Source organism: Myotis davidii, unplaced genomic scaffold (assembly GCF_000327345.1).
Source record: "Myotis davidii unplaced genomic scaffold, ASM32734v1 scaffold79, whole genome shotgun sequence".
Lineage (NCBI taxonomy): Eukaryota > Metazoa > Chordata > Mammalia > Chiroptera > Vespertilionidae > Myotis > Myotis davidii.
This window is the reverse complement of record NW_006294339.1, coordinates 1,643,255-1,655,245: the sequence shown is the minus strand read 5'-3', so window position 1 is coordinate 1,655,245 and position 11,991 is coordinate 1,643,255. Positions and strand designations below refer to the sequence as shown.

The 11,991-nt window shown below is 39.8% G+C and overlaps 1 protein-coding gene across 1 annotated transcript in view; it reads right to left on the bottom strand.

The window, feature by feature from the left end:
- Positions 1–11,991, bottom strand: part of ZYG11A (zyg-11 family member A, cell cycle regulator) — a 36,468-nt gene that overhangs the window by 12,424 nt on the left and 12,053 nt on the right. Inside the window, exons 3-5 of the mRNA XM_015566987.1 lie at positions 6,742–6,882; positions 4,458–4,634; positions 918–986 (exon numbers count right to left, since the gene is read on the bottom strand). Of these exons, the coding sequence (XP_015422473.1) occupies positions 918–986; positions 4,458–4,634; positions 6,742–6,882 (387 nt within the window). The remainder of the gene's footprint in view (positions 1–917; positions 987–4,457; positions 4,635–6,741; positions 6,883–11,991) is intronic.

Sequence of the window (11,991 nt, the reverse complement as noted above, 5' to 3'; positions counted from 1 at the left end):
AAAGATTTCTTTTTTAGCATTCAGTTTCTACTATGATGAGTCTGAAAAAGAAAAGAAGTTCCAAAAGAAGTAGTAATTTGTAATCTGACCTGTAGACACAGCAAGCAAATCAATTAGCTAGAGAGAATTCACACCCTTTTATAGGGGCAGCTGTTCTTCAGCTCTGATCATTTAGGAGTGTAGTAGACTGAGTTGAGAAAGATCCTCCAAGTTTTCAAGAGAAGGTAGAAACAGAGATTTTTTTTTTTAATGAGGAGGACCACTTTCCCTATTGTATTTTTAAAAGCCAACTCCCATTTCAAGTACACATTTTCAATTAGATTTGTGAATGGCTTAGCCTATCCCAGCACCCATAAGCCACAGGCTTTGTTCATGAGAAACTATGCTGTTGGCAGCAACTATTATAAATGTTTTTGAACTCATGAATCTGAGAGATTACAAAGGCTTCAATAGGAATCCCTATGGAGTCTAGGATGAGGATGTTTTAAAATTACTATCAATAAAATAACGAAAAGAATGAGTAATGTTTAGAACAACCTGTACTTCTTAAGCGAGGCACTGTTTTAAGTTCTTTACAAACATTATATCTAATCCTCATTAAGTCATATTTTACAAATGAGAAAACTTAGGCACAGATCATGAAATGGCTAGAGCTTGAATTAAAGTATGTTTGACTCTCTGGAGCCCCAGGTTTTACTACTCTGAAGCTCTGAATTGAAATCACATTTAGGGAAATGACATTTGCAGACAAGGTACCTTCCAATCACCTCTGGGGAGGAGGCTCAACAGAGCATTCTCCCCAAACACCGAATCCCAGCCTTAATCAGACCCTCCTTGCTAAGCTAATAACCCAAAAGCCAACAATGCTCAGAGTAACACTGGTCAACACCCCAAAATCAAATGATCAAAATTTATACTTGCCTGTCAAATGGAACATCCACAAGAATCCTGGAATTGGTTAAGGAGAGAAGACAATTCTTTTGCAACTTTAAGGGAATAAAGAAAATTAATTTTGAGTAAATGTGTACTCAATTCTAAGTAAGGGTTCTATGCATTTGGAAGGTTCTACCAATGAGCCTTTCTGTGCACCTGGCCCTCTCCAAGTTCTTCATTTAATCTTACCAATAAGCTTTATCACATGCACCTTTGCCTAAAGAACAATCCTCCCCCCCCCTTTTTGGGGGGCGGGGGGGGGTCTGTAAAGTGGCTGCATGTATGTCAGTCCCAATCAATTACCTGAAGCCTAGCACATCTACTAATCGATAAATGTCTACACCATATCCAATAACTACTAGTAACTATGCTAGAACTTCTACTTTCTACATAAGACTGGTAGGGGTTGAACTGGGCCTTTACAGATAGGAAAAGAAGAAGGCCTCCTGGGAAAGCTGTAGAAATAGAGAAATGTAACATGTCTTTGCAGAAATTAAGACTGAATTGAGGCCGGGCAGCGCAACGGCGGTGGCGGCACCTCAGAGCTGGTGGTCAGCTGTCCTGCCGCCACCGCGTCTTCCCGGTCTCCTTCCCCCGCTGCGCAGGGCTTCATAGGATCACATTAACAAAAGCATGGAGTTTTATGAGTCAACGTATTTTATTGTTCTTATTCCTTCATAGTTATTACAGTAATTTTCCTCTTCTTCTGGCTTTTCATGAAAGAAACATTATATGATGAAGTTCTTCCAAAACAGAAGAGAGAACAAAAGCTATTCCTACCAAAACAGAGAAAAAGAAGGCAGAAAAAAAGAATAAAAAGAAAGAAATCCAGAATGGGAACCTTCATGAATCCGGTTCTGAGAGTGTACCCTGGGACTTTAAATTATCTGATGCCTTGGCTGTAGAAGATGAGGAACTTGTACCTGTTCCACTGAATGTGGTTGAAACTTCTAGTGGTGTTAGAGAAAGCAAAAGGAGGAAAAGAAACACAAGCCTGTACTAGAAGAGCAGGTCAGCAAAGAAAGGGATGTATCGAAGATTCCAAGCGAAAAAGTAGAACCTGTCCCAATTACTAAATGACTCCCCCACCACACACACCCCAGCCCCGTGAAGCAGCTGCCTCAAAGGAAGAAACCAGGACAGAAGTCTAAAAATGGAAGCGGTATTATAATCTACTTAACTTTATTGGATGATAGTATTTGCTTTTAATAACTTTAGAGCTTGAAATTCATACCTAATAAAGTATTAGATGTGCATACAAAATGTTAAATAAAAAAGACTGAATTGAGAAGGACCTTCCAACTTTTTAAGAGAAAGTAGAAATGGAAAAAGATTTTAATGAAGAAAGACCGCCTTTTTTGTTCCATTTTAAGTACACATTTCATCAGTTTGACAAATTTATAAAGCTGTGTAACCACTACCCCCATACCACCATCATAATCAAGGAAAAAAACTATTATCACCACAGAGAGTTCCCCTTTGCCCCTTCTTATCAATCTTGACCTTGCAAACCCCAGCCCTGGAAAATTACACTGACATCACACTTTAGTCTGTTCTAAGTTCTCACATAAATGAAATAATATAGTATCTACTCTTTTGTGTCTGGCTTTTTGCTCAGCATATAATATTTTTGAGATTCATGCATGTACTTCAACCAGTATTCATTCCTTTTTACTGCCAATATGCGTATTTCCTCATATGAATATATCATAATTGTTTATTCACCTGCTATTGGACATTTGGGAAGTTTTCAGTTTTGGGAGATTATGAATAAAGATATTATGAACAGTTGTGTGTAAGTGTTTATATGGACATATACTTTCCTTTCTCTAAGAGTAGGATGACTGGGTAGTATAAAAGGTGTATATCTTAACTTTTAAAGACTGTGGAACTGGTAGTTGTATCATTTTACATTCTTAACATCAATATATGAGAACTTCATATATTCCACATCCTTGTCAACACTTTGTATTGTCAGTCTTTTAATTTCAACCAATCTAGGGGTTGTACAATAACAACTCATTGTAGTTTTCATCTGCATTTCTACTGACTAAAGATACTAAGCATCTTTTCATGTGCTCATTTGCCACCTGCCTATCTTCTTTGGTGAAATGTCTTTTCAAATCTTTTGCCTTTTCTAAAAATTGGTTTATTGCCCTGACCGGTTTGGGTCAGTGGATAGAGCATTGGTCTGCGGACTCAAGGGTCCCAGGTTCGATTCCGGTCAAGGGCATGTACCTTGGTTGCGGGCACATCCCCAGTTGGGGGAATACAAGAGGCAGCTGATCGATGTTTCTAACTCTCTATCCCTCTCCCTTCCTCTCTGTAAAAAATCAATAAAATATATTTTTTTTAAATAAAAATTAGTTTAGTTTGTGTTACTGAATTAAGAGTTCTTTATATCCAGCCCTAGCCGGTTTGGCTCAGGGGGTAGAACGTCGGCCTGCATACTGAAGGGTCCCAGGTTCCATTCCGGTCAAGGGCACATGCCCAAGTTGCAGGCTCAATTCCCAGTGGGGGCCGTGTAGGAGGCAGCCGATCAATTATTCTCTCTCATCATTGACATTTCTGTCTCTCTCCCCCTCTCTGAAATTAATAAAAAAAATATATATTTTAAAAAGAGTTCTTTATATTCTGGATAAAAGACCTTAGAAATATATATAGGGTGGGGCAAAAGTAGGTTTAGTTGTTCACATGGAAAATGATACAATTAATAAATAATAATACAAGACTAAACTCTGTGCCAGAGATAAACCCAACAAGTTACATACTTATATGCATAGCCCATGAACAAGGACAATAGGGTAGTGAGGACCTGGAGGGGTGGGTAAGGGCTGGGAGGAGGTGAGCAAAGGGGAGAATGGGAAACACCTGTAATACTATCAACAATAAGAAATATATTTTTAAAAAAAGACTAAATTCTGCTTCATGTACTCACAACTGTAAACCTACTTTTGCCGCACCCCCTCCCCCCCATATAATGAACATTTTTCCCAGTCCATGGCTTACCTTTTCATTTTTTAATGTTTTTCAGTGTGTGTATGCTTAATTTTTTGGATTCTAATTTATTTTACTTTTATGATGTGTGCTTTTTATATCCTAAGAAAACTTTGACTACTCCAAGGTCACAAATATTTTCTCCTTATGTTTTCTTCTAGAAATTTTATGGTTTTAACACTTATATTTAACATGAATTCCTTATTTATTCTCTCTAATACAGTGGTTCTCAACCTTCTGGCCCTTTAAATACAGTTCCTCATGTTGTGACCCAACCATAAAATTATTTTCATTGCTACTTCATAACTGTAATGTTGCTACTGTTATGAATCGTCATGTAAATATCTGATGTGCAGGATGGTCTTAGGCGACCTCTGTGAAAGGGTCATTCGACCGCCAAAGGGGTTGCGACCCACAGGTTGAGAACCGCTGCTCTACTAGGATGAAAACTCAGAACTAAAAAATACACATTTTTCATATATTTGTCCTGAAGTAAGAAGCAGAGTCAAGTATTCAAGTTAAATTACCTGCTGGTAATGAGGGAAATTTTTCAAAGCCTTGAAAAGTAGACAGGTGACCTCTGACAGCAGACGAACAGGCATTCCCCTGGCCAGGCCCTGGTGTGTTAAGTTGAGGGCACAAGCACTGGCTGTGAACTGCACTGGCAAATCCAATGGATGGTTCCTCATGCCTACAGCCACAAGCTAAAGATAAACGTATTTTTAGTGGCTTATGACAACATTAGCATTCTTTATACAATCTCATTTTTATGCTAGTCAGAAAAATATTTGCTCACTGGGAAAGTAACAGGTTTTCTCTATCCTCCACATTTATTTTTAGAACATGAACAATACCTTCCAGTCCAGTGGTTCTCAACTTTCCTAATGCCGCGACCATTTAATACAGTTCCTCATGTTGTGGTGACCCCCAATTTCATTGTTACAAATTGAACATAAAGCATAGTGATTAATCACAAAAACAATATGTAATTATAAGTGTTTTCCGATGGTCTTAGGCGACCCCTGTGAAAGGGTCGGTCGACCCCCAAAGGGGTCGCGACCCACAGGTTGAGAACCGTTGTTCTAGTCCTAGTCCAAATGCAGTCACTAACTAGCTGTGTGGCTTTAGGCAAGTTATTTCCCTTCTCTGGACCACCATTTCCTCATCTGTGATTTCATAATCACTGAGTTAGCCTCACTCCAGTTTAGGCATTGCGATAAGCACTCCAGGAGACATAAACACTTATACCCTAATCCTTAGCATAAAGCCTTGTGAGAGAAAATATGGAAACAAATAACATTGTGGAAGATGTCAAAACATGACCTCCCCCTGCCGAAAAGCAATATAAAAGAGGTATAAATAAAATGCAGTACTGCCTTGGGTAGTTATGGAAGGAGCAATTATTGCTGGTATGGTATCAAAGGGCTTAATTCCAAAAGCATCTTTAGGCAAAGGTCTCAGATAGAATATGGACAGAAGCAGATGCAGGTAGGGGTGGAATGGAGAAGCAATTCCTGGGGAAGGGAAATGTGACAGGGAAAAACACAAGGTGGAGTAAGAGATGGATTCTACCCACAGAGGAAGAAATCTGAATTCGAAAGAATTTGAAAAGTGGTAAAATGCCAACTAGAAGACAGACTATGGAAGACCTAGAAACCAAATGTAAAATGGAAGTGTTGTACCACACTTAGACCATACCTACTCTAACATTCAGGGACAATGTGATTTGTTTTGTCGATCAAATATGGATAACCAGCCCTGGCCTGGCCGATATCCCACGCACCAAAGGATGGTGGGTACAATCCCGGTTGGGCACATACCCAGCTTGTTGGTTCAATCCCCAGCCAGGGCACGACTGGAAGGCAACCAATCCAAGTTTCTCTCACATTGATGTTTCTCTTGTTCTTTTTTTCTTCCTCTCTCTCTCTCTCTCTCTCTCTCTCTCTCTCTCTCTCTCTCTCCTTTCCTCTAAAATCTTTCTTTTTTTTGAATAGGGAGATTCATCTCCTTAGCAATAGGTCTGCTAATACTCACATGAACCATGATTTTAAGAGACCAGAGCCCCTCACTTTGACAGCTGCATGAACTCATGGAGCCTAAGGATGGACTTACTTTCACTATGGAAAATGACTTTTTCTATATTGCTAAACTGCTCTTAGGATTTCATTGGGAGTTTTGGCCACCTTCAATTATTGTTATTTTGTTCTGTTCTTACTGGAGATATTGTTATTGTTTTCAGAAAACCAGATGTAAGATTTTTAAAGAGTAAATGAATGAAAAATAAAACACAACATTTAGGGAAAAGTGAATTCATGTTTCTAGAGAAATGAGTCTTGTTTTAGGCAAAAGAGTACAATAGTCCTATATGCCTTTCTCAGACTAAGTTCAAAAAACTGAATAATTCAAACTGATTCCGATGCTCAAAATGAGAGCTCATCTGGCAGTTAAACCTATTTTCCTCTCTCTATAAGGGCATTTTGATTCACTATAGAATGAGGCATGTAAGTTACTGTATTCAACGTGTGTAGTGAACAACTTTAATTGAATCAAGTAGGAATCGAGTAAGTAGTAATAGTAAAAACTACACGTGTGGCTCGGTGGGTTAGAGTGCCACCCGTATACCAAAAGGTGGAATTCGATGCTCGTCGAGGCATGTACACGAGGCCACAGATTGATGTTTCTCTCCCTCCCTTCCTCTCTAAAGAAGTCAGCAGATACACAGACAGATGATAGATAGATACACAGAAAGACAAATAACGGCTCTATTTTCCAAACAAACAAACAAAAACTACCTTTCCGGGATGTACTTACTTTTAAAATAGCAGGCATGGTTGCCTGCATTGAAAACGTCTCTGCAAAAAGTCGGAAGAGGGCTTCCTTCAGAAAACATGACCTATCCCTGTACTGGCTCAGTGCTTCCGAAATCTGAGCCACACTGGCTCCTCCAGCGACCTAAGAAACAAAGATGTCACCGAGAGGTTTCACTGTTCATCTTCAAGTACAGGCTTTTAGGGGCCTCAAGCGTTTGAAACATTAAAGCCAAAATGAGGAACGTTCTTCAACAATGCCAACTATTGGCCCAGCCAGGTAGCTCAGTTGGTTAGTATCATCCTGATATGCCATGGTTGTGGGTTCGATTCCCAGTCAGGACATATAAAAGAAACAGCCAGTGAATGCATACAAAAGTGGAACAAATCAATGTTTCACTCTTTCTCTCTAAACTTAACCAATCAATAAAAATATATATCTAAAATTTTAAAGCCGAAACCGGTTTGGCTCAGTGGATAGAGCGTCGGCCTGCGGACTGAAAGGTCCCAGGTTCGATTCCGGTCAAGGGCATGTACCTGGGTTGCGGGCACATCCCCAGTAGGAGATGTGCAGGAGGCAGCTGATCGATGTTTCTCTGTCATCGATGTTTCTAACTCTCTATCTCTCTCCCTTCCTGTCTGTGAAAAATCAATAAAGTATATATTTAAAAAAAAATGCTAACAAAACAAAGCTTGTCTGTATTCTTCAAAAACATCAATGTCAAAAGGACAGTAAGGACTAAGAAACTCTTCCAGATTAAATTACAGAGATACTAGAGGCCCGGTGCATGAAATTAGTGGGGGGTGGTCGGTCTCTCAGCCCAGCCTGCACCCTCTTGCAATTCAGGAGCCCTGGGGAGATGTCCGACTGACAGTTTCGACCCACTCCCCACGGACGTCTTTAGCGCTGCCACAGAGGCAGGAGAGGCTCCCGCCACTACTGCTGCTCTCACCAGCGGTGAGCCCGGCTTCTGGCGCACTGACCACCGGGGGGCAGCTCCTGCATCGAGGTCTGCCCCTGGTGGTCAGTGCGCATCATAGCAACCAGTCGTCCCGCCACTTGGTCGATTTTCATATTACGCTTTTATTATATAGGAGGATATAGGATGACAATTGAGTGGAAAAATGATCCTATACTAAATGGACAAGTATTTTACAGAGGGCTATAATCAACACTAGAAATATAAACAGATTATAATAATAAAAGCATAATATGCAAAACAACCAAACTGCCAAACAGCGGAACGACCTCTGGATGACCTTCCAGACAACCTTCCAGACAAAGCCGGGGCTGTGAGGGCCAAGGCAGCCAGGGCTGCGAAGGCCTACTCTTGCACAAATTTCATGCGTCGGGCCTCTAGTATTAATTTGATAACTACATTGTAGTCATTAAGGAAAATGTCCTTGCTCTTAGGAAATGAAATACAAACTTAAGTATTAAGGGGTAGAAGGGCATGATGTGTAACCTACACGATAAAACAAAGGTGGCAAAATGTTTAAACTAATAATCTGCAAGTTAAAAATTATTATACATACATACATTGTCCAAGGACCTACACATTATTAAGAATCTAAACAAGGGATATATTCTAAAATTTTAAAAAGTTTTCTGATCATCCAGATATGAGATGAAACAAAGGATAAGCCACAGCAAGATCAAACAGAAGACAGCTGTTGTATCATCCTCTCTCTGTGGCTTCCTGGAAACGCCATTACAAAACAATCCTCCTAAGGCAGTGGTTCTCAACCTTCCTAATGCCGCGACCCTTTAATATAGTTCCTCATGTTGTGGTGACCCCCAATTTTATTGTTACAAATTGAACATAATTAAAGCACAATGATTAATCACAAAAACAATATGTAATTATATAGTGTTTTCTGATGGTCTTAGGCGACCCCTGTGAAAGGGTCGTTCGACCCCCAAAGGGGTTGCGACCCACAGGTTGAGAACCGCTATCTAAGGGATTTATGCTACACACTGTAGTGGGCCAATGAGAATTTTCTAGTAAATGAAAATGTTGCATGGCTTTTAATAGTAATGGTAGATGCCCTTCCTGACCCCTTTTTAAAAATATATTTTATTTTATTTTAGAGAGAAACACAGATGAGAGAGAAACATTGATTGGCTGCTTCCTGCATGCCCCCTACTGGGGATCGAGTCCACAATCTGGGCATGTGACCTGACTGGGAATCGAACCATGACCTCCTGGTTCATGGAGCAATGCTCAACCACCAAATCACACCCGCTGGGCTTCTGCCCCATTTTTTAAAAAAGAATGATTAAAATATAGTTAACATACAATATTATATTAAGTTTCAGGTGTATAATATTTATTCAATATTTATATACCTAATGAAGTGATCATGATAAACCACCTGACAGGTACAAAGCTATTAACCTATTATTGACTATACTAAAGGACTGGTGCACAACATTTGTGCACTGGGAGTCAGGGGAGGAGGTTCCTCAGCCCGGCCAGTGCACTTTAGCCATCTGGAAGCTCTTAGGGGATGTCTGATTGTGGCTTAGGCCCACTCCCGCCACCAACGCTGCACTCGCCAGCCATCAGCCTGGCCTGGAGCTGAGTGGTGCTCCCTCTGTGGGAGCACACTGACCACCAGGGGCAGCTCCTGTGTTGAGCATCTTCCCCTGGTCGTCAGTGCGGGTCATAGCAACCGGTCATTCCACCGTTAGGTCGATTTGCATATTACCCTTTTATTATATAGCAGAGGTCCTCAAACTACGGCCCGCGGGCCACATGCAAATACAAAGATTGTATTTGTTCCCTTTTCGTTTTTTTTACTTCAAAATAAGATATGTGCAGTGTGCATAGGAATTTGTTCATAGTTTTTTTTTAAACTATAGTCCGGCCCTCCAACGGTTTGAGGGACAGTGAACTTGCCCCCTGTTTAAAAAGTTTGAGGACCCCTGTTATATAGGATTCTCTATGCTGTACATTACATCCCTATGACTTATTTATTTTATAACTGGAAATCTGTCTCTTATTCACTCATTTTAAAAGAACTAAGTATATGTTTACCATTCTAATTTTGGGTACATGAATTAACATACTTGTTCTGTTTGAAGGTTTTCACTAACATTTAATTTTTTATCCATTTTAATGTAAGCAAATTTTTTATCAACCCAAACAAGAATACTTATATTTTGCATCTAACTTAAAAGACATGCATTTCTAGTAAGTAAAAGATTTTCTGAAACACACCTTTTAGCACTAGCTGATTTGGCTCAGTGGATAGAGTGTCGGCCTATGGACTTAAAAGTCCCGAGTTCGATTCCAGTCAATGGCACGTGCCCCGGTTGCGGGCTTGATCCCCAGTGGGGGGGGGGGGTGCAGGAGACAGCCGATCAGTGATTCTCTCTCATCACTGCATCACTGATGTTTCTCTCTCTCTCTCCCTCTCCCTTCCTCTCTGAAATTAATAAATATATATTTAATGCCCTAGGTGGTTTGGCTCAGTGGATAGAGCGTCAGCCTGTAGACTGAAGGGACCCAGGTTGCAGACTTGATCCCCAGTGGGGGGAGTGCAGGAGGCAGCTGATCAGTGACTCTCTCTCATCATTAATGTTTCAGTCTTTCTCCCTCTCCCTTCCTCTCTGAAATCAATTAACAATATATTAAAATAAAATAAATATGCACATTTTTTAAAAAAGAAACACACCTTTTAAACTTACCATACCTTCTACTCTGCATAAGGCTGAATTATGCTCTTTATAATTCCTTAGTAATGGGAAGAGATTATGGTCTCTACTCTCTATCCCCTAATATCCAACACTGTATATAATGCATAATTTAACATTTTGAAAATAAACTACATTTACATGTATACCAGATAAGTTTACTGAAACAAAACTTATTTCCCATTTCCTGCTTTGGTGGTTAGTATCTTAACTACATGCATTATCTCTCTATAGAATACTTAAGTATTTATCCCTTATTATTGCATATCCCATGAGTTTATGCACTAAAATCTATTTTTACAACTGGTCTTTTGATCACTGTGATATTAAATACTAAACAGGCCTACCTATACATTCCTGATAAACAATTCTCTACTGTACATATTTAATCTAAGATTTCAAATTATCTCTCTGTTGCAAGCCTAATGATGTAACTGATGACTTCCACCTTCATTAGAGATGCCAGAAAATTAAAAGGACTTTAAAATACAATTGCTGTTTTCCAGTTAAAGGAAAATATAAAAACAACCAATGACTGCAAATCACTTTACTCTCTCGCCCTAGACGAATTATGAAAGGTATAACCATAAAGGAAGGATTCTTTTTAAGGCGTGGTTCTGAACCTTAGCTGCACATTAGAATTACTGGCAGCTTTTTAAAATCTTGATGCCTAGGCCAACTCCCAAACATATTACATCTCTAGGGGACAGAACAAAAGTATCAGTATATTTTAAAGCTCCCAAAGTTATTAAAATGTACAATGGAGGAAGAGAATCACTTTTAAAAAATATTCTAGAACTTAAATATTTAAATATATGCTGCTTTAAAACTAGCACCGCCCTAACCAGTTTGGCTCAGTGGATAGAGTGTCAGCCTTCAGACTGAAGGGCCCCGGGTTCAATTCTGGCCAAGGGCACATGCCTGGGCTGTGGGCTCGATCCCCAGTGGAAGTAGTGCAGGAGGCAGCTGATCGAATGCTTCTCTCTCATCGATGTTTCTGGCTCTCTATCCCTTTCCCTTCCTCTCTGTAAAAATCAATAAAAATATATTTTAAAAAAATAAAAATAGCACCACGAGGCCCTGACCAGGTAGCTCAGTTGGTTAGAGAATCGTCCAGATATTGTCCAGATATGCCAAGGTTTGAGGTTTCAGGTTGGGTCCCAGTGTGGGTGCTTACGGGAGGCAACTGATTGATGTTTCTCTCACATCGATATTTCTCTCTCTTCTCTCTTTCTCTCTCTCTCTCATCAATAAAACTAAAACATGTCCTAGGGTAAGGATTTTAAAAAATTACCTTTATAAAAAAGAAGAATTCACCAATGATTGTATAAATAAGTGGAACAATATTTTTTAAATAGCACCATGAGAGGGTATAAACTTATTCCAACAACATTCAACATTTTTAAGACTCTTTTAAAATTGCTTCGTGTCATAACTTAACCAAAAATGGTGTTAACCGCCGAAACCGGTTTGGCTCAGTGGATAGAGCGTCGGCCTGCAGACTGAAAGGTCCCAGGTTCGATTCCGGTCAAGGGTATGTACCTGGGTTGAGCA